The sequence below is a fragment of the Eucalyptus grandis genome, chromosome 6, assembly GCF_016545825.1.
Source record: "Eucalyptus grandis isolate ANBG69807.140 chromosome 6, ASM1654582v1, whole genome shotgun sequence".
In the NCBI taxonomy this organism is placed as follows: Eukaryota; Viridiplantae; Streptophyta; class Magnoliopsida; order Myrtales; family Myrtaceae; genus Eucalyptus; species Eucalyptus grandis.
In genome coordinates this window covers 18,949,227-18,972,503 of record NC_052617.1, presented here as the reverse complement: position 1 = coordinate 18,972,503, position 23,277 = coordinate 18,949,227, and the positions used below count along the sequence as shown (strand labels likewise).

Genomic DNA, 23,277 nt, shown 5'->3' with positions numbered 1-23,277 from the left:
GGAGGTGGAGGGGGAGGCGGCGACAGTGGCGGCAGTGGGAATCGAACTGGAGGGGGAGGGGGCGGTGGAGACGGCGGTGGGGGCGGTGGTGGTGGCGGCGGTGGCGGTGGGGGTGGTGGTGGGGGGGCGGCGGTGGCGCGCGCCGCTCGGGCAATTCCGGAAGGTCTAAATGGTGGACGGGGAACAGAAGGGGCAGCAGCTGGCTGGGGAGGGGCCCTTTCAGTAGTGGGGCGAGGAGGAGGTTGGGCTCCGGTCGTGGCACGGGGAGTCGCAAGCCATGGGATGCGGAAGCGGAACGGTTGTCGTTGTTCGGCCATGTGTGACTAGAAGAAGTGGACAAGATGTAGCGAATGAGAAGAGAACGATATTTGGTCTGCAGTCTAGATGCACATGGCTTTGAGAGTATTCCTCTCATTTATATATATGTAGGATTCTTAAGGATACTTGAGAAGACTCCTGGGATTTTTTGTGGTGCCATTTTCTTCAGGGACACTCTCCCAGGGCTTCTTTGCCTCTCAGGCGTGCAAAGCCTTCTTTTGGTTGTTGAGTTATACGGGATGCTTGGCCTGCATGTTACCTTCTCTAGTAGGTTTAGCATCTCAACCGATTTGCTTTGGATTTGCCTTCAGGTTTCTGTGAGACAAAATCTGAAAAACAGGAAAAAGTTCCTTCTTTCTAATCCCCAATTTGCTTTAGACACCATGCGATCATATCACCCGGAATCACATGCTGCACCCGGACCAGAAAAGGCATACTCAACTCGCAGCTCGACGTCTTTCCAATATTCCTTCCCTCGATCCAGTCGTCCAAGAAAGGAACTTGCTTCAATCATCGACACGTGTGGTTGGACTGCTCATATATCTGTATCGGCTCGAATCTCTCTCATCCGCACGATGTAGGTTCGCAAGCGCGTCCTGCATCTCAAAGCTTCATTCTTTTTCGAATAAGTAGAGTTTATACAACTTTTCACTTCTTGTCCCAAGAAATCGTTCCTCACGATATTCCTTCCTTCCTTCCATCATGTCATCCAAGGAAGGAACTTGCTTCAATCATCGATCTCGTCTGATTGAACTGCCCATATATGTAGATCAGCTCCAATCTCTCTAATCTGCACAATACACGTTCGCAAGCGCGTCATATATTATAAAGCTTCCCTCTTTTCTGCTAGAGTTCGTACGATTTTTCAATGTCTCTTCAGCTGCTTGGCACAACCGGTGGGGAATGCATACTGCAGTATGGCATCGGATTCGACACAATTGCTTGCTAAACTATATCTCCATCTGTAGCAGTCACAAGGAATAATTAGAAAAGGGAAATTCGCGAAAAGCTGAAGCCCGAATCTGTATAGAGATTAGAGATATCAATCTGATTATTTTCGTTCCCTAAAGAGACGCAAAATGTGAGCTATTTTGAGCCTTATAAGATGGAGTGTGCCAAAACAACCTTGCCCTAATTACGGATACAAAAACCTGTCCAACTAAATCACTGGACCATCAGAATGGAAGAAGCAAAACAGGCAAAATAAAATGTGAATCCTCCTAAGATTACAAACAAAGCAGAGCTCATGATACCATGGACACTCCATAGTTTGATTGGCTACATTCCATGACCTCACGTGTTCAACTCAACCCAGTTGACTAATCCAGCCATTATAAGGAGTCCTGAGCATGCTTAGTCATCTGGCCAAACGCTTGCAATACAACAGTCGCACCAGCAGCTCTTATCTTATACCAGGTCTCTTGCGGCCAAAAGCTTGAGATGCCATCAAAGCGACCTTAAGTGACTCCGATGGCGCAAAACCCTGTGCTTGCATCAATGCATGCATCCTCTCAGCTTCCTGAATGAAGCCACCAGCTATAAGCCCATTCACAACTTTTTCAAAATCATCCAATCCCAACTGCTCCTTCTTAGCCTCAATAGCACCAAGAGTTTGAAGAGCCTTCTTTTCCATGCCAGCCCTCGAGTACATGTCGCAGAGGCTTAAGTGAACCTTAAAAGGAGGAGCCTCACCTTGCAGTGCTATTTTATCCAATACTTGCTCTGCTTCATCGATCAATTGCATCCTTCCCAACCACTCTAAAAGGATGGCATAAGTATGGACTCCAGGTTCAAAACCATCCTTTTCCAGTTGCAATAGAAGATTCAAGGCCCTATCCAGATAATTTGCCTTCATATAAGCCGCAATCATGCTAGCTGTACACCTGTCATCAGGCTTAAGTCCCAGTTTTATCATGTAATCAAAATTGTTTCTTGCCATATCTGGTTCATTTTTCCGCCCATATGCCTCAACAAGCAATGAGCAAGACTCTAAACTTGGCTGGAACCCAGCAAACTGCATGGTAGTAGTGATCCTGCTGGCTCCATCAACGTCACCATTTTTGGCAAATGACCTAAGCAATGCCATGTAAATCTCCTCTGAGGCTTTCATGTCTCTCGCCTCCATCTCTCTCATTAAGATCTCACCCATCTTTAACTGACCAGCATTTACATAAGCCATGATCATCGAGTTGTAGATCTTCATGTCTGGTCGGAAGCCTTGTTCCTTTAAACTTTCAAATGCTTCCTTAGCTCGGTCAAGTTTCCCTGCCTTACAATACATGTGAACGAGAATGGTAGCTGTCAGAATATCTGGTGGGATACCATTTTCATACATCTTCTTGAGGATTCTCTCTGCATCTTCAAGGCTGCCATCTTTAGCATAGGCATCAATAAGCTTCGAATAATCACGGACATTTGCTTGGAAAGACTCTTCATTCAATAAATGTTCTGCTACCTACATGCCAAAATACTCAAAAGTTACCGGATCGAGATGCTGAACTTTAAATAAGCAGGTCCACAGATGGCAAATCCCTTTGCAGTACTGTAATTAAAAAGAGGCCCTCGGTAAAGCTTTAAACTTTCAACTAGCAAGGACAGGCTTTTTAAGATGCAAATGGGTCACAATGGATGAGCTTAGTGCAGTGAGGGTCAGGTGAGTGTTTCTTCTCGAATTTCATTCATTTAAGAATATTGATGTCAGATAGACAATCAACCCTTGCAAAAGTAGGTATTTCCCTTACTGAAATTTTGCTCCAACTGATCTAATCTAATCCAATGTAATACTGCATATGTATTTTGCAGCACAGTGGAAAGTTACTGAGTTGACACGTGGCCCTCCCAGTTTGTGACAGCTCTGTCACCTTTCACAATGATTAAAAGATGTAGCAATCAATGATAAACAAAAAGGAAACATAAATAGCCAAACATATTTCTTCTTCTTGAGGTTTAAGAACAAAGTTAGCGACAGTTTTTTTATGGCTTATGGAGATGTTAAAGGAAACAAAAGTTCCCCCCTGCATACTTCTTTTGGAGCTTTATTAGACTCAAAGTCTACAAAAAGAGTTTCTTTAAAGCTTAAATATAGAGATAAATTAGAAAACTAAAGTCGCTTTTAGTACTCTTCTAGAGTTTTTCATTAGTCTTTAGTTATTATCATTCAGAAAACTGAAACAGTTCAGAGTAAAACCTTTAACCGATGGCGAAATGAACAAAGATAGAACAAAGATAAAACCAAAAAGAAAAACAGAATTGCCTAATTGTCAAAATACAAAAATTATAGTTTTTGTTAGATGTCACAATTTGTTGACAGAATGTACTTATGAAATCACTTTATCATTTAGATTTAGACTATTAATTTCATCAATAAGTCAATATACCCAGTTTAGATAATATACGTTTGAAGTTACCACTAAATGGAAGTATAACTGGTAGGGGAAAATGGCAATCTTATTTAGACTACGCTTATTGACATGCTCCTTTATTCCCTTCTAATGTCTTTATAGAATGGATAGTGCTTATGAAGTTCCTTGGGCAGCAAGAGGAAGCAAGCTAGTGGTAATATCCACATGAAATATGCTTCAGAGTACGTCACTCCTTCAAGGAAGAAGCATCCTCTATCTGAGTATAGTTTGAGAGGGCAGTAGGGAGAGGGAAAGGATTGAAATCAAACCCAAGATCTCTTGGATCGTCACAATCACGAAGGTGGACACCCCTAAGGCCAAACCTTTTCCCCATTTAGTAAATATTCAGTAAGATAAGACTCAACCAACGACCCAACCACAGCAGTGACGAAATTCCTCAAGAAGATGCTCTCTGATGTATATTCTACTGTTGAAATATCAGAAGGTGAATTTGTACAAAGGCTTATCTGTTTGAGAGAACAATGGATCCTAATACAATGGATTTTAATACATATTTTTCACTTCTTCACTATTATTAGAATAAGTGAGCACTTATCATCTATCTCAAGTGATACACACTTCCCGTCCAAAAATAAAAAGGTGATACGTACAGACTCTACTTGGCACAGGGAGAAGAAATCAGCAGGAACCAAGCACTGCAGAAAGCGTGCAGCTCTCAACCTACAAAATACAAAGTACCACAAGTTGTGTCTCAGATAAGCACTAGCCCTAGCCTTCAGAGCAAGAACCAGATGGTACTCTTGAATGATGCTTGAGATTCCCTTTCATAAATTATTAAGAAACAGTGCAAAAGTGCTGCTAGGTAAAAGGACTTGAGGTAAATGCGCTTCCGAAGCTGAACATTTGGACTCACATGCCCCTAGCAGTGGAAAGAAATAGGTTGTAAATCTGAAATTTTCCTGGTTATGCAGAAGGAAAGATATGGGAGGCCTTTCAAAAATGAGGGAAATTCTATAATTGTTGTAAATAACAATTTGCCTACCACTTTATTGTTTTGAATTGTGGTGGTAGTTCTTTGAACACTCAGTCAGTCCTAGAATCTTTTAGATCTTTTTTTAAGTCTAGGTTGTAAAGGGAAGGCACCCCTTGATGCTCTTTAATGTACTTAAGAGGAAAAAAAAAACTATGCATCAAGCCAAATATTTCACTGAAAGACATAATTGCATGTTGTCTGGTCACAACAGGCCTATACTGTCTTTGGTGACTGTAAAAATCAAGTTCTCTGCTTACATTTCCTATCCAATCATCAGATTTGCAATTCACACTCAATGACAATATAAAATTTAAGCGGAACATCCATAAGACAATATAATATGCATTTGCAATCCAAAGACAGCAGAGACACAGCAAATTCCCAGAAAGATCATGGAAACAGGTAATCTGAAATACAATCTGCAAGCTATCCCACCTCGATTATTTGGTCTAGTATCAGTACTAGCATACCATCACTATAAACTAAAATTCCAAGATGAAAAATCCTCACCTTCAAATACATGCGCGGATTTTGTTCTTTCAGTCTATCAAGGAGAGCTGTCCAATCAACCCTATTAGGTTGCATAAGCTCCACCCATTCAGCCAAAAGTGGGGAAGGGTCATCCTCCTCTTTCATCAAGATAATCTTTTCAGTCACAAGCTTGCTTTTACCAGAAACTGGCTTAGGTTCCTGTGGCCAAGTGATCTCCTCAGACTGATGGATCTTGTCAGCCACTTCAGCCCATTTTGGGTCCGAAAGATCGAGTCCATAAATCTTGTACTTGAACTTTCCTTGTCTTTTTGGAAGAGAAACAACCTCAGGTGTAGCCTCACCAACCGCAATATCTTCTCCAATAGCTTCAGCCTTGCCACTGTCCTCTTCATCTTCTTTATCCTCTTTCAGTGCTTCTTCCCTTAAATGCTCTAAACTTCGGTAAAATTCCCTCTCCTCCATCTTCTCTTGCGCCCATTTGAACCTCATCTCTCTCAACATATCCCCACGAATGCCCACCTCAGCAGCAAATCTACACATTTCCTTAACTTCCTCATCTTGCATAAAACCCTTCATCTTTTCCTTCTTCCTCTCTTTCTCCATATCCTCCAAAACCTTATTACTGACCTCCCACACTGTTCTCCACAAATCCTCACTCAAATCTTGGGAAGGAAGGGAAGCGTCCCCACCGAGCTTACCCTGCAGGCCACCTTTTTCCATCTCGGCCACCACGTTCTCGACAATGATCAACAGCATCCCATGGACCGTCTGCTTATCGCTATCTGGGTAAGCTTCATTGAGCTTTCCGCGCATAATCCAGACAAAACGGGACAAATACTCATTCATGGTTCCATCGTCATCCTCTGAATCGCTCACATTACCTTCTCGCAGAGCGTGGATGCTTCTACCGAAGCCGAGACTAAAACCGGGCCGTTTCGGGCCATCGACGGAAGCATTCTTCCCACCGCCATACGGCTCACCTCCACAAGGAGAAACCAGCGAGAGGACGCGAAAGACGCTTCTTCGAGAACCCGCGATTTGCGACAGCGTCCTCTCATTGTTCAGCCTAGATAAACTACCGATAGTTCGTCTGGCGGACACTAAATGCTTAAAATTCATGTCCCCAACGATGGAAAAAGACGAACTTTTTCGGCAGCCGCGACGGACACCGACCTGCTAATGAGCGGAAGACGAGAGGGGACCAAAGTATCTGTACAGCAAGAAAGAAAACGGACGACCGTAACTACGACGGAGACATGTTTCGCCGGAAAAACATTCTCGAAACAAAGATTTGTCGGACGATCGGAAGAAATGAAAGAGATCATGCAGCGAGAAGCGAGTATGCGAGGGAAAAATTGAAGCTTGAGGCCGAGCACTGACCGTCGATCGATGGCGCGATCTGCAATGAATGCGAGCTCAGCGACCAAGAAGAGGAGGAAGAAGAAGAAGAAGAAGAAGGGGAGTTGCAGGAAGGAGCTGCTCCTGAGACTTTAGCTAGGGCTTTAGTGAGGGGCTCCGGCTGTTTTTCTTTTCCCCCGATTTCTTCCTCTTTTTATTTTATTTTATTTTATTTTGGGATAACATCTAACAAGAATCTCAAAGTAATGCTCCAAAATAATATTATCCGTGACCTATTTATTTCATATTAATACTTTATATAAAAAAATCTTGAGTTATTATTGATGCATTTGATTTAGCTTTAAAAATGGGTTGTAGAGAAATGCAAATGCATTTAATTTAAGGTGCGTTTAATAACAATTTTACTGTTATGAATAATTTTCACTTGAATTTAGTTTTTCTTGTTTTGTTCCTAAATGAGTTTTCGAGTATTTAAATGTATTTGATAATTACATAAAAAAAAATACTCCTGAAATAGAGTAAGGACTTATGTTTTGCGTCATAGAATTTTTTAATTTTTTAATAATTTTCTATTTTTTTTTCTCTCCTCTTCTTCCTCCCCTAGCCTATCGCAAGCTTCAAGGGGAGCCTTGTGGGCCCCTGGTGAGGTTGATGATCGAGCCTCACTATGGCCTAATGACTAACTCGAGGAGGAAAAAGAAGAAAAAAAAATTTGGTTTCAACAATTGTTTTTAGGAATAATTTTTTTTTTAACTTCTTGTTTCTCTTTCAAATCTATTTCATGGCCATTGATTTGTTTTGGGAAAAAATTAGTTGACTTTATCAAATAAAATAAAATAATTATTATTTTTAGGAACAAATAAGTTTTTTTTTTTTCTAATTTTCGTTTCTATTCCAAATTGATTTACTGTACATCGATTTATTTAGCAAAAAGAAAAATTAGTTGACTTTACTAAATAGATTTTTATTATTTCTTTTTGTTTTCGAAAACAAAGAATAGTGAGAAATTGGAGTATTACTAAATAGGCCTTTAAACACTGAGTTTGATCGTTCAATATAGATTGAGATAAGATATGATAAGGTGATATTAAAAATCTTTCAAATTACAAAAAATGCCGTCATATGTTTGGTAAATGTCCGAATATAAAATGCTTATCCATCATGCCAGTGACCTCCGAAGGACAACCGTGTTCACTCAAGATCCATCTTGAAGCTTCCTTGAATGAAAACTCTTGAAGCCGACGGTATCTTTTCTGTCAAAAATTCCTCTTCCTTGTGCAAAATTAAGGCTTTTCAGGGTGCGTTTGGTAACGATTGTGTTTTCGGGAGTAGATTTTGATCAGAAATGATTCTTTTTTATTCTGTTTCCGAGAACAAATTCTAAGCATTTTAAGCCGTTTGGTAACTGTCCAAAATTTTTTATCGTGGAATAAAATTACATTTGGTACCGTACTCATTGATTCTGTTCCAAATCAATTTCTTTTAATTTTTAAATAATTTTTGTATTTTTTTTCTTTTTTCTCCTATTTCTTCTTCTTCTTTAGGGCCGGCGACCTCACTAAAGCAACGCCGGCTCTCGTTGGCCGAGCCTCGCCGATGGTTGGGCTTGCCTCTAGTGAGCTTGCCAAACCGATGGCCAATGATCGGCGGCGGACGACGGCAAGTGGCTCGTGGTATCATGCGGCGGGCGGTAGCGAACGGCAACCACAAGATGGCAGTCGATGAAGAAGAAGAAAAGAGAAGAAGAAGAGAAAATGAAAGAAGAAAAGTTGATTTTGATTCTTAGATTTGTTTCCTGAATAAGAATCAATTTTTTGTTTATTTATTTATTATTGATTCTGTTACATATCTATTTCTAGAAACAAAAAATAAAAATTTGTTTCCAGAAACAAAAATTTTACGAAACGCGATTTTGTTCCCAAACTATTCCTAAGAACAAAAATTAGAATTAATCATTGTTTTGATGATTACCAAACAAGCACTTATTTGGCCTGTTCTTCTTGAATTAATTGGCTTTTTGAACCATCTGGACTTTCAGAATCGTTCTCCATCGTATCTTCTTTAGGCATAGTAGCATCATGTGTTTGATTCAAATCAACCTCAACAGGCTGCGAGCTGGGCTTTGTTACCAAACGCAATTTGCCTTATAAAGGACTTTTTACCAAGCGCAATTTGTATACCTATGTATGTATGTATGTATGTATGTATGTATGTATGTATGTATGTATTTCTCTTCTTCTTCTTCTTTCGGGCTAGGCTACCTTGTCTTCGGCCCAATCAGAACGACGGAGCCTTTGAACTATGCGCTTACCCATGCCCATCCAAATCTGTCTCGGAACCTTCATCTTCATGGCCTTGGGATGGGCCCCGTGGATCACCCGGCCCATAATGGGGTCCAGTCTTTATAACTTATGATGTAATATAGACATTACAGACATAATTAAATAAATTCGTTTGCTTAAGCCATATATCGCTTATCATTTCTCGAGATTTTTTCTTGCTTAAGGGCTGTAGAAAGCTATTTGACCGTAATAAAATTTATTTTCTAGAGATAGAGTGATTTGAATGAAATAGGAATAATCTGATAGTAACTTAACACTACTACTATGACTCTATTTGTTTTATGGAAAATGTATGATTTCTAGAAAAAAAATTTCCAAAATGATTGATTGCATCACTAAAAATATTTATTTAATGAAAAATATTTTCATTATCGATAACAATCTATGTCCAAATATTATCGCGGGCGATGATTTTTTTTTTTTTTTTCATTTTTTCATTTTTTTAAGAGATATAACCAATCATTTTAAATATATATTTTTCAAATTATTAATTTTTCGCTAAACAAACAAAGTCCATTACATTGAGGAATTTTATGGTTAATTCACAGCATGTATGTGCAGGCTCTAACAACGCAATCTAAGATATTTTAAGGGATTGCTAAAGGGTTAATATCACGAAAAATCCCAAACTAGTAAACTTATGTCAAATTTATCCCAAACTAATTTTTTAATCACCAAAAACCCCAAACCGATACATATGCAACAAAGTTACCATTCATTAGTTTTTGTTAAATTTTACAATCAAACTGCTAGGTTGCATGATATGTGATAGTTGACAGGTATATCGGTTTGAGATTCCACCATTTCACTTATTACAGATATATCGATTTTGAGTTTTATGTGATATTAATTCAATTTAATGGAAATTAATAAAGAGTAAATTTCTCTCAAATGTACTCGTTTGAAGTTTTTGATGGCTAAAAACTTAGTTTATGATAAATTTGTCATAGATGTACAAATTTTTTAGATTTTCATGGTATTAACCCGATTGCCAAAAATCACTTAAACTGTTATCAACTTTTTGACAAAATAATGGTGAATTCTTTGCATGTACAGCTTTGCAAGCCAATCAAAATTCGTGCTTGACGCGTCTGTTCCTTATCTCTGGGAATATTTCACTATTATCGCCAAAGATGATCCTTGTCGCTCCTTTTCAGTAGAATGAACCTTTTTGAACATCTATTTTCTCTTCAAAAGTGCTCTCCTTTATTCCATGGTTCCTTTTGATAGGTGGTCCTTTGGATCCAATGCTTTTTTGACTTGAAATGACATACTTATCGAACTTTTCTTTTCTGACCCTGATCTATACAGATTCGTAGATGAGATCCTCCATGAGATAGGCCAATCGATGAGATCACGAGGGGTAATTATTCGCGATGAGAAGGACAAAGGTCAAAACGAGTTTATTACTGGGCTCCATAAATCCTCCAGGGTGTATCGCCTATCATCAATTAGATTTCTTCCTTCCAGAAACTCGTTTGACATATGTCATTTTCTTTGTGAATTAATGAAAAAAAAATGACGCGAATGGAGGGAATAAGGCTTGAAAAGTCGAAACTCGTCACCTCATGATCGAGGAATCCATCCTCCGCCACTTCTTTTTCCGCAAGTGTTCGATGGTCGATGGAATCTTCCGTCCATCGATAAGCTGACAGGAGATAAAGTACCGCTGCATGAAAAGAATAGAGTAGAAATTTACGCGATGTTAGTGTTCATAATTTTTCATCTTGCTGAGGAAACGTTAGGAAAAATTTAGTAGCTATGAGGAGTGAGATAAAAGGGTGCTTTTGCAATGGGTAGTCACTCTATATATGTGTATTGTCATTAAAATATTGAAAAGTAAAAAGTGAGATAAATGACATTCATATATATATAAATTATGTATAGGAGTGTGAATGTGTAGATGTATGTATGTACAAGGTGCGATTTATGTTCCACGCCCTTTTCTTCTCTTTTTTAGTTCCACCTCTTCCTTTGGTCTAATGTTGCAGTTTCGCATCTAAATCCTTGTCAATTTGGTCTTCGAATCTTTGATAAAAAAGGCTTTGGTAAAATCAGCTCCAGTCACAGGAAAAGACCACTTAGGAAAAGCAAAACTATTGCCTTGATAAATAAAATAAAATAAAAAGAACAAAAAAGAAAGAAAAGAGAAGTACATATTTAGGCATCAACATGGATCGGGGAGGAGCGGGGGGATTGCGATCCCCCTTCCGCCTCGTGCACTGTTAAAAGGGTGGAATAGGTCACATCCCCGCAAGGGACGGGGAGACTTGCTAGGCACCGTGCCTCGGGTGGGAAAGAAACTCTTCATTAATTTTTTGGAATCTATGTATATTGATCAGATAACTATCTATCTATATATACACACGATACGAAATTAATTAATTTTTCATTGTAATTATAAATTACTATGCTTTAAATTATTCATGTGCTATCGTTATTGAGATAACTTATGAGATTACGTGGGTAATGAATTATAAAAACTTATGTGGTATGGCGATCTAAACTATAAGATATTTCGTGCAAGTGATATATATACCTTAAAATAAACAAACGAAGCAAATCAGAGGTACCAATACGTGTCCCCTCCAATTGCCCTGCCTCGTGGCCATTGCTACCCATATCGACCGGTACAAGCAATGACGCAACATGATATTCTAAATGTCCACAATTTGATTCTTTGTTTCTTGGGGGCAGATTCCAAGCGATCTACCTGAATGTTATGCCATGCTTGTGGAAGTTCAGCACTGGGGATCTAAGCAACTTGTCTTCGATGTGTCCATCTTCGGAACTTTGCTGAATAGCCGTCGGTTGGACTACGACTAGCAACATGGTAGATGTGATTCCAGATCCATCTCAATCATTTCTTGAATTTTGCTAGTAAAAGTTTACAATAATAAGTTAAATGGCCAGGACATGTATCTTTAGATGCACCTGTTACTAAAAGTTATTGGACAATGTGGGTCTCATGTACTAACGACAATATTTAGAAATTTCTATCGATTCACCAGGGATTTATATGGTCAATGAAATAACCATTGACCCTCGACTGTGGATCCACGATAATTATGGTTCTTTGAATGCGAGTATCATTTTCATTTACGTCTCAAAATTCTTGTGTTTTTTTGAGTTTTCCATGAAATTTTTTATTTTGTTCTTCTGCATTTATAATTTCAGCCATTTTTTTGCTAAAGTATATGCAAGAGGGGAAGAAATTATTGAGTAATCTGCAAATAACTATAGCAAGGACCATATTGGTCTCTCAAGAAAACACTAAGTCCGCTAAAACATAAGCCATTAGAAGAAATAACGCATGTGTAAAAGGTAGTCCTGAAAAGGACCCAAAAAAAGATGGAGGAAAATGACCCCAAAGCATGTTGAAAACAGCCTTGAAACCGATTCCCAATCTGGCCACGAGCATAGCACTTTAAATAACTTTTCGAATTGGTGTTACGAGTCTTGTAACTCCTCTCAAATCAAAAGATTGTGACATGTTGCGGCCCGGAGTGCTCGAACCTTTGGGAATGCGTTATGATTTATGTGATTTTTCTGTTCTGATTATGTGTTCATCATGACATTTTTCCAGTGTGTATTCGGATATCAAACTCAGTTTTCAATCTAGGAGAGATGATTAAATTGACTCATAGACATTTCTTTCCTATGAAAAACAACAAAGCCATCATGGAGATTTGATTGCGTCAATTTATTATATGAGTTTTATGATTCTATTACTCTATTTAAATATTTTAAAAATTGATTGCACTTTGATAAAAGTTGCATGACTTCTAGATCCGATTCACTATTATTTCAAGAAGATGTATTTAATAGACCTTCTGCTACTCGATTGTCAAAGTAGCACCTTATACTCCCATATTCAAACTCAAACCCTACTATTGGAAAAGCAAGTTGTGATGTCAACATTATTATGTGTGATTTAGCATCCTAGAAATAAACTCGATCATGTGCTCCATGACTCATTGGATCCGCTCAAGCTCCCAAGCCAACAAGGTTTGAAATGCAATCTAGGCAAGCAATTTCTTTCTTGAGCATGATCCCGCCCGCATAAGCCTATTTAGGCCCGACCAAAACCCATTCTTTTACGTAGAAATGATTAGAATTTTGAGTTTAGCATTTGATTCAGCTCGCCCATTGATCAAATAGCAATGTTAGTGTTGGATGTTCTCAATGCACAAGAGCCCAACTTAAATCCAATATTAGATTAAGCAGCTCTCATTGTGGTCTACTTCATTCGACGCATCATATCGGTCAAGGTCCCGTATGATGAATAAGAAAAGTCGAGCTCACAAGAGTATCCAAGAGGTTTCCTTACACGAGAGAGAGGGGGAGAGAGAGCGAGAGAGATGAAAGATCTTCTTCTCCGTGGCAGAAAGGAATACGATAACAAGTTATACGATACGACGATGTACCTTAAAAAAGAGCAAGCGCGCCAGTTTGACTCCGCAGGCGGAGAAGAACCAAATCCCCAAACAACAGAACTGACTTTTTTCATTCACACGCCTCCCCTACGTCCCTGGCTGGCACTGGCTGGCACTGGCTGAAAGATATTTTTGGGATTGCTTTCAGTGGTGATGGGAAACTATAAAAGCAGCCACACGTGACTTGAAGACAACTTCACGATTCAGAGGGTTAATTCATATTCGTTCTAATTCAAAAGATCAGAAAAAAAATGAAATGATAGTGGTAATCTCTGCTCGAACGCGAGAAGGGGAAAAAACCCAGAATCCAGTTCGAATACATGGCGAAAGATGTGATCCCCAACGCAAACCACCTTTCGATGTGCGCGTTACGACCTTATTTGGATGATGACGCCAGGCGAGTTCATCTTTCCATAGAGATCTGATGTGAAAATTTCTGTCGAGCATTGGGAGAGAGAAGAGAAGAGAATCCAGATCCTGTTACTGGAGTGCAGAATCTTGGTGTTTTTTTTTCTCCCTTTGACATCATGCATCGTCATCTTGACTTCTCTTGCTCCACACAATTTTGATACCAGTAAATCTTCCCAGTCCACATGACAGCTTTTCGGCCAAAGATTTTATGCCTAAATACGTCATGATAAGAGAACCCCATCTGGCTGCTGAACCTTATCCTCGCCCTCCTGGAGATGTCCTCTCCTCCCCTCAAAGAATTCAAGATGATAGTAATCTCTAATGCATCGCGGGAGAACAAATTTCAGTGTCCGAGTTAAACGAACTAGGGTATCGGGTCAAGTTGCTTACAAGTTCGAGACAAGAATATCCGCCACCCACGTCTGGACGATTGGAGATCGCGAGGATATATACACGCCCCCTATCCGATCCGACCAATGTTTTCTCACGGTAATAAAGGCATGCATCTTTTAGGGCTCTCACGGTGTGCTGGATTCTGGGAATTCAGGACCTAATCCCCACCATCTCTACTAAAATGCTCAAAACAAAAAACCCCACTTGCTAGAATGGCCAGAAAGGGACTTTATAAAGATACAATTATTATTTTGTCATTGGAAAATGTCGGGCATATTAAGATTGGTTTATATATTAAGCGATTCGATGAATTTATATTGGACTTTGGAAACGACCCGCTTTTCTTGTTATGGGAAGGAATCACATATTGCAATAATATTTATCTCCACAGAGAGAGAGAGGAAGAAAAGAAGAAACAGGGAAGAAAAGAGATTCTGCAAATTGCAAGATCCCACCATTCTCTCTCTCTCTCTCTCTCTCTTTCATCCTTCTCCACTATAAAAAGGAGCAAGGGCGACCATCTCTTACTCAAGAAGAACGCAAAACGCGACCGCCCAACTTAAAAAGGAAAAGGTCCTTTTCCTTTGACATCCTCTTCCTCTCGCTTTCCTTTCAGGCCCAGAAACCCGAGATCAGGAAAATGGCATCGAGTTCGCTCTCGCACAGCTCCTCCTCATGGACGCCTATGCAGAACAAGATGTTCGAGAGGGCGCTGGCCTTGTACGACAAGGACACTCCCGACCGGTGGCACAACGTGGCCCGGGCGGTCGGCGGGAACAAGTCCGCGGAGGAAGTGAAGCGGCGCTATGACATGCTCGTGCAGGACGTCATGTCCATTGAGTCCGGCCAGGTCCCCTTGCCCAAGTACCGGGCCTCCTCTGCCTCCTACGGCACCAGCAGAGCCATGGCTGACGAGCAGAGGTAATGTGCGACGACAACACACTGACACTGTTAGCATTCATCATACATCGGCGACCACGCCCGTGTCTTTTGCCTTTTTCGCACTCGAATAGCTCTACAGCTGTTCATGACTGCATGAGGTTCGAAGGGTCTTTAGCACACCTCCTCCTCGGCCGGAAAAGAAACCTCTTTTTTGCGGACGTGTTGGATGGATGACATGCGCTTTTGCCCCCCACTTGGCAAGTGCTCCTATGTAATTCATCTTTCACCGAAGTGATCTGCAACTGTAAAGGCGAGGTTTTTTCTTGGGTGATTCCGGGTGCATGTGCGCCCAATTCATCCCCAATGCAAGATCATAGGGGTCCGAGTTCGAGGTCCACAAAAGGATCCGACGGTTTTAGATGAATTGGGTTGTAAAAGGGCTAAATTTTTAATCTCTTTTGCTTTGCATATCGGCTTTTTAAGTAAATGACCGTAGGCCTACTCTTCTTCTGCAACCCCCACTGCATCAAGAACGTCCCTGCTTCTATAAAAAAGGGTTCTCTGTAAATATAATGTGGACCGGTCTCTTTTGGTACATGTGTTGTCATTCATCGCCATGAACCATAGAGCAGGCTCACCCAGTAGGAGCAGCTTCGTGCAAGAACCGATCACAAGGTTCTTTGCAAATTGTTCTGCAATACCGGTTCGGTTTCACCAACTTTCTAGGACAGTAGGACTAGTGACTCAGCATGAAATTGCCCAAGTTTTTATCTTTGACAGACAATGAGACAAGCGCAACGTTCTCTTTTTACACGCTTGAGCACATGGATGCGATGCATCGGAATGGGCAAGGACCAACGATAATCTCATCAGCTTCTTTAAATTTAACTGTTTTTGTGGACTTTTAAGTTGTCCACGTTTCGTGAAGATGCCACCAGTTCCATTTCCTCCCCTTTTTTGGTGCCTAGATTTTCAGGCTCCAAGCCTCTGCTGCCAGCAATACCCAATAGGACGAATTTTCTATTAGTTTACGCAGATTTCCAACGCTTTCTGCCCATTTTCTTATTCTAGTTCGTGCGGGAATGCTCACATGAAATCTAATCTTGCCTCTTTTCTAGATCTCTTGCACATGCTCCCATATTTCTGTCCTCTGGCCGAAACTAAAATACATTATTGTTTTTATACAGTTCAATATGGTGGTGATCTAGTATCCCAAAGCACTTGTTCTTTTTCTTCCTTTACTTATAAATTCATCACACTCTTCCCTGAATCATCTAGGATCCTCAGGACATGGGGATTGTAGTTCCTTTTACCTAAAAAGGAAAGAGAACATATCTGCAAACATGTGCTAATAAACTCAGAATTATCTGCAGCAGACGATAGGCTTGTGCAGACAGGCAATTTGAGTCTTGATGCATAAAAAATTGTAATAAGGCGCGGAACTCGATCTGAACCGATAATGTGACTGTGCTTTAAATTCATTTTCCTGCGATAATCTGGCATTACAAGTGCAGTGACATGGTGTCCCTATCTACTAATCTTGGTATTCAGAGATTCTCAAGTTCATTCCATCTTGCTGCCTTGTTTTCGCGCAGGATGCTGAGGAACCTCAAGATCTAATGACAGGCGAAAGAAATCGCCCCGGGGAAGATCTGTAAATTGTGAAGAAGCGGAAGACCTAAGTAGCCGGTGACGCCAAGGCTGCGATTCTGCTCTTCTCCTCCTTCCTCAATTTCTTAAAAAGTTTCTCTACTAAATGCCGCCAACCCGTAGCGATAATGCCATGTACTACTACTCACTGTTTGTCTGTCAAACTTTGTACCTATGAAGAACTGCTTAAATTTTATCTTCTTTCGCAAAGAGGAATATTATGGTGCTCTCTGTCTCGTCCTCTCTTTGATGCATCTAGAAACCAATCGTTGACTCGCATAAACAACTCGCACAAACTTCATAAAAGCGATCCAACACAACTCTAAACCACGATTGAAGACCTGTAGCAAAATATTCGGACGGTTCGCGAGAATCAAAACGCAATTTAATGATTAGTGCACGGTGAAAGCGAAACGGAGTTGATCACCAGATGCTCCTGGTGATAAACCAGTGCAAATACACACAACCCAAAAAGAAAAGAAAAGAGACCAGAAGAAAAACTTAGTTCAAGGAATCGAGATGCCGGGAATCGAACCCGCGACCCTCGTTGTGCCAGCGTGGTGCCATCCGAGCTACCTTAGGATACAAAAGACGTTGTACTTGAATAATATATATAATAGCTTGTGAAGATCCAACGCAAACTTTTCCATCCGTCTTTCTTTGTCTGCCTTTTTCCTACGGTAAAATTTCCAGGCTGCCTACATTTCCGTTTTTGGTCGGTTTTCTTGTATTTATGAGGATGATGAGAAGAGTCCGAAGTACAATTATTCACCATACGTGCTTCTCGGAAAATTCAACGGGAGCCATGAACAAATCAACATCGCAACGCTCACTTCTGCTATGCTTGAGCAAGACGGGGGATTTCTCAATGGGGGTACCATGGGATTGGAAACTTCAAATTAGTTGTATTTATAAAATCGTTATTCACCCTCAAGGATCATGTGCTGCACCTTGGGATTTTCTCAATATGGGTATCATGGGATTCGAAACTTCAAATTCATTGCATTTATATACACAAATGGATCGATCATTTGTCCTCGAGGATCGTGTGCTGCACCATGGGATTCCCCCAATGCGGGGTGCCGAATGGAGCGTTGCTATCCGCCCGAAGCGCTCTCGTGCATGGAAGGCCACAGGGGCATGCAAAAATAGACACGTGAAATTGTCAAGATCGGCTCTCGGCAATTCCCACTTCTCGTCTCTCCCGGTCTCTCTGGCCTTCACTCCATTTGGACTCTATTAAAAGAAAACCCCATCGTCATCCGTCCAAACACCGTCCCAATTTCGCCCCTAAAAATAGCCAAAGTGCACTATAAATACTTAGCCGAGATCTCACCCCTTCCCAAATCAATCGTGTTCACTTCCCTCCGTCTTGTCAAAAAGGAAAAAGCACCTTGGTTTTTTGGCGCTCTCTCTCTCTCTCGCTCTCGCACCCAATCCCTACAAGCTCCTGCCCCCTTCTCCGGAGGTTAAAAACGTTGCAGAAGATGGCGAAGATCGCGCTGGCGCTCGTGCTCTCGCTGCTCCTAGTTGTGGTGATCCGATCGAAGGCGCAGGCGGACCCGTCTGCCCCGGTGGTGGACCAGTGGGGGCAGGCTGCGGCATCAGCAAAGGGCGTCGCTGAGAGCATGGCCGCATCTGCGACGGGTGCGGCGGAGGACGCTAAGGACACTGCCTCTTCCTGGACTGATTGGTTCACCGGCAGACTCAAGTACGATCCTAAAACATCCCCCCCGATCAGCGACACACATTTGATCGCTCCTCTCTCGGCAATTCTCGAGATTGGTTTTGTTTGTTCCTAATGTTGAACTCTTGTCAATCTTTCTGATGAATTCAGGGGTCTCGGCTTCACTAACTCGGACGGCAACAACTATGGACCTGCGGCGGCACCAAAGCAGCATGAGAACGCGAACAATCACTTCAACCCACATTTTTATGTCTCAAATAATCTGCAAACTTATGCCTAATTTTTGCAGTTCTTGTGTAAGTTAATAGGTAAAATTATTGCCAAGCTTGCCTGAGGGATGTCTCTAGCGAAGTAGCTAAGCATATCCTATGGAAGGAGTTAAATTCTCCTTTGGTAGCTAAGAATAAGAAGAACTACTCCAGGAAAATTATGTAGATTCTGATTTTGTACCTGAAGGCCTTTGGCAGAACGAATTCAATAAAATAAATTGTTTTATCTAATTTATCGCATTCAATTATGTTCAATGTTTCGCGAAACACTAAACATGAATTTCCAGTCATATGCCTCAGAAATCACAATCGCTCTTTACGTTTTCCACAAATCAATATACTTTTCCATCGAAGGCCAAAATAACTACTAAATAGGATGATTAGCACGACTTATGACATGATTCCGTCACCATATTAAAAAATTCAATCGAAAATTCTTATTAAAAATCTAAATTAATAAGAAGATGAGATCATATATATATATATATATATATAAAAGAGCATATGCCAAAATAACTAGTAAATTAGATGATTATGAACGACATATGACATGATCCCAACACTACATTAGAAAATCCGCTCAAAAAACTTAAATTAATAATAAGAGGAGATAATATATGCATAAAGAGCATATGAACTAGAAGTGATGCGGGATATGTTAATACAAGATTTTCAATTTTCTCCTCTTCTCCTTATGAAAAGTTTAATTTTTTTCCCCATAATTTCCCACAAAGCTTTCGTTCCTCCCCGTTTTCTTTCCTTTCCCAAACACGGCTAAAAATATTTTGCGCAAAATGCCCAACTCTCTTTCTTTTCTCTCTTTTGGCCATATGCTCGATTACTGTTCTGTCCAAACCGCTTCCGGGAAAGAGACATTGCCCACCATCAATCTCAGGACTTTTGCACAGGTACGACCCGAGCCTAAATGATGAAACATGAACTCGTGCGGGCACGAGGCCCGATTTCCCAACATTGGAGATACGAGAGAGAGATGCTGCTGTAGCTATAGCGCTGAGAAAGACAGAATACGAGCTGAAAGGATATACTGTCCTAAACCTAACCTAATCCATTTCGAAGATTACGCCTAAGCATTGACAAATCCGGCGTTACCCCCATTAATGCGTTTCGACAAAACCTTCTGAATCGGTTTTGAACACGACCCAGATGAATCTTGCCGATCGCTCAGCAGCTAAATGAACAAGAACCCATGTTTCATCATCATCTTCTTCCCTAGAAGAACGTAGTCGAATGCAGGAAGAGAGAGAGAGAGAGAGAGAGAGAGAGAGAGAGGTTTTGCAGACTGAAGATCAAGCTCGTCAAGCACATCTGCCAGGCCCGAAATATTAACTAAAGCACTAAAACCCATCAACAAGCAAAGAATTTTGCAGGGTTCTACTACAGATTACACTGGTTCATCATCAGATTGCTGACTAAAAACATGGACGACCCATCAGATCGACAAATCTTTTACTAACTCTACGCAAGACGCACGCGCGCGGAGCGATCGGTTTGGAGCCTCTCACCTCAAAAAAAAGAAAGTTTGCACCTTCGTCTTCAACCCCCGGTTTTGCAGCAGATGGGTCACGCCGGTTCCTCGGACGGCTGCTTGTTCTTGACGTTGTTCTTGTTGTTGTGCATCCACACCTTGAGCACTTGCCTCCTCACCCCGATCTCCCCGCAGAACCTCTCCACCTCCTCCTCGTTCTGCTTCTGGATCCTCCACCCCACCCTCTCCGCGAACTCCATCATCCTGTCCTTCTGCTCCTGCGTGAACTTCGTCCGGAACCTCTTCTTCGAGAACGGGGGCGCCGTCGCCGCGTGGCGGTGCAGGTGATCGGAGCCGAACAGGTTCAGATCCTCGCTGGAGGACTCGTTCCCCCCGCCGCCGCCGCCGAAGGCCACGCTCATCGGCGTCACCATGGGGCTGTGGACGACGCCCACCGAGTACCTCTGATACGGGGACGCCAGCGGCGGAGGCGGCAGCTGGAGCGGGGGGACCAGGCCCCGCCGGAAGCTCGTGGAGAGATGCAGCGTCTCGCCGTCGACCTCCTTCCTGTGGAAATTCCGGTGGCACTCGCACGCGGCGCACCTGAGGGCCCCGGCGGTCCCGTCCTCGCCCGCCGGCATGAACTCGCCGCACCCGTCGTAGACGCTCCCGCCGACGCTGGCGGCGTGGTTCCGGAGGCACTCCCGGTACCGGACGGAGGGCGACGGCGAGGGTTTCGGCTTCGATCCGGCGGGGGCCGGGAGGGCGGAGGACCGGGAGAAGGCGAAGGAGACCGGATCCGGATTCGAGTCCTCGCGCTCGGGTTTGACGTCATCGTCCGGGTGGGGTTGGTGGGGGTGCAAGATGGGGCGCTGCTGCGGGGGGTGATCATCTAGGGTTTGAGGAGCAGCGCCGAGAACGGGTGCACCGTTGTCGATCCTTCTGGAGTCGCGGGCGAAGTGAGCGAAGCCCAGAGAGGAGACCGGGGCCGTGACGTCATCTTCTTGGGGTTTGAGCTCCATTGCTCTCTTTTCATGGAAAACTGCACCCCTCTCTCTCTCTCTCTCTCTCTCTCTCTTCCTTGGTCTTCGATCCCACGAAACTTGCTCCTTGTTTTCACAAAATCTTCCCAAAACAAAACCCTTTTTTCTTTCCTCGATTTCCAGCTCCCCCTCTCAGAGAGAGAGAGAGAGAGAGAGAGAGAGAGAGGGGTGGTCAAGCTAAGTAGGCCGTGTCTCGCTGAGCAAGAATTCAGCACAACAAAGTACAGAACTCGCTGATAACGGAAGGGAGGGAGTCAGCCAGCTTCGGCGTGGGGATATGTGAGTCTGACAACAAGTAGCTTGGTAATTTGCATCAGACCCAGAGAGAGAGAGAGAGAGAGAGAGAGAGAACACAGAGAGAGATAGAGAGAGAAGGGGAAGGATATGGTGGGGGGTGGGGAGACTCACACGCGCAGATGGGGCTCTGAATCTGGTGGTGGGCGGAAGAGGCGGTAGGAGGGCAAAGAAGACAAAAGCCAGCAGCAGCTTTTCCTCATCGCGGCCGGAGCTGGGGCTCGAGCATCATCTCCAATGGCCACAGCATACAGAGAGAAAGTAGAGAGAGAAAGCAGGGAGAGAGAGAGAGAGAGAGAGAGATGGGTTCTTTGTGGGGGCGTGCTTCAGTGCTCCCAACAAGGCGAGCCAGCGACTCCGGATGCAGCAACAAGAGACAGCTCGGTTGCCTGAGGTGAAGCCCAGCCAAGAAAAGAGTCGCCTTTGCTAGATAAAAGAGATAGAGATAGAGATAGAGATAGAGAGAGAGAGAATTTCTTTTTTTCTTTTTTTTTCCTAAATATTTTTGATTTCTTTATTTCTTTTATTTTGTGTGTGTGTGGGGTGGTGTTTTTTTTCTCTGAAGAAATGGGAAAAGAACCGACAGAGTCATGTTCATCCTCTCCCACGCCCTGCAACGCGGGCCCCACTTTCCTCCCTCCTCCTTCCCTTCCTTAATTATTGTCCCTTTCTGTTCCTTATCTCCGCACAGTGTCTCGCACTCTCGGCTTTAAAACCTTCCCCCCAATTTTCTTCCCGATAAATAAGCCATTTTATATATAAATACCGAAGTTTGCGTCCATAAGATAAATGTCCAAATGTTATTCAATTCCTACGGATGCCGAAAATCCTTAACATATTATACAAAAACTTAAATTGAAATAAAGAAAAAGGTCAAACCATTTACGCCAAAGTGTTTAGAGTTAAGGAGTAAAACCTTACAAGTTAGTATCATAAAAAAATTCTAAATTATGTATGTTGTGATATAAATATCACAATTTCTTTTTTGTGCCACTATGCCAAAGACTCTTTTTTGTGCTATAAAAAACCTTGAACTTATATCAGTGAGAATATGGCACACATGTATATATTTGGACATTTTTGTGATATGGAAAAAGTTGAAGATATTTGTGTAAATTGGGATTTTTATAACAAAAAAAAGTTTGAATTGTTTATGTTACAATGAGCATTGTTTTTGGGTTTTTTTCTTTTGGTGTAATTTGCCTATGGATTAAAGTCAATCTAGACATGACCTTAGCTATATGCGTGACGAGCGAGTATTTGATCAAATTGACAAGCTAGTCTAATACTCTACAGTTGGATTTGATCCGCTAATAGTCAATCATACGATGGGCTGGTTCTAAAATCTATATAAGGAATGATCGTGCGCAACCTAGAAAAACTCCGTACCGCTATCCTCAAATTATTATTTCCATGCAGTCATGTGCTTTACAAAACGAGAACTTTCTGGTAAACTTTATACTTTAAAGTTAAGGTTGGCATTTGCTTCACCGGAAACTTTATCATAAATGAAAATATTTTTCATGGGAGTTTCTTAAGAAAAAATGGTTAGCTTTTATATGTTTGATGGTTTAGGGAAAATAATCTCATTCTTATCAAAAGGAGAAGTCAATCTCCTTAAGTGCAGGCTTATTGTGTTCGATCCATGAAGAAAACGGAAAATCATTTTTCTGAAAAACAATTTTCCTTCGAACAAAATGAAACCGACATTGATCTTATTAAAACATGTGAAACGAGGGCGTGGAAAGGAAAGGGAAAAAAAACAAACAAACAAACACGATTTTGTTAACGCAATTCACATGGGAGCACTTTCTTTTTTA

The 23,277-nt window shown here is 41.8% G+C and overlaps 3 protein-coding genes across 4 annotated transcripts; 1 reads left to right on the top strand and 2 right to left on the bottom strand.

Moving 5' to 3' along the window:
- Positions 1–1,316: 1,316 nt before the first annotated feature.
- Positions 1,317–6,725, bottom strand: LOC104448764 (pentatricopeptide repeat-containing protein At2g32630). 2 transcript variants are annotated; one of them, XM_010062655.3, is made up of 3 exons: positions 6,586–6,725; positions 5,224–6,415; positions 1,317–2,773 (listed from the first exon to the last, which is right to left on the bottom strand). In XM_010062655.3, the coding sequence occupies exons 2-3, from the start codon at positions 6,322–6,324 to the stop codon at positions 1,721–1,723; spliced, it is 2,154 nt and encodes a 717-aa protein (XP_010060957.2). In that variant the 5' UTR covers positions 6,325–6,415; positions 6,586–6,725; the 3' UTR covers positions 1,317–1,720. The 2 variants fall into 2 exon arrangements, with proteins under 2 accessions (XP_010060957.2, XP_039170981.1); XM_039315047.1 differs by lacking the exon at positions 6,586–6,725 and having other exon boundaries at positions 5,224–6,578.
- A 7,918-nt stretch (positions 6,726–14,643) lies between these two features.
- Positions 14,644–16,888, top strand: LOC104448763 (protein RADIALIS-like 3). The gene is made up of 2 exons (XM_010062654.3): positions 14,644–15,067; positions 16,624–16,888. The coding sequence occupies exons 1-2, from the start codon at positions 14,787–14,789 to the stop codon at positions 16,646–16,648; spliced, it is 306 nt and encodes a 101-aa protein (XP_010060956.1). The 5' UTR covers positions 14,644–14,786; the 3' UTR covers positions 16,649–16,888.
- A 3,053-nt stretch (positions 16,889–19,941) lies between these two features.
- Positions 19,942–21,894, bottom strand: LOC104448762 (zinc-finger homeodomain protein 5). Its single transcript, XM_010062653.3, has 2 exons — positions 21,572–21,894; positions 19,942–21,448 (listed from the first exon to the last, which is right to left on the bottom strand). The coding sequence occupies exon 2, from the start codon at positions 21,140–21,142 to the stop codon at positions 20,216–20,218; it is 927 nt and encodes a 308-aa protein (XP_010060955.2). The 5' UTR covers positions 21,143–21,448; positions 21,572–21,894; the 3' UTR covers positions 19,942–20,215.
- Between the last annotated feature and the right edge of the window lie 1,383 nt (positions 21,895–23,277).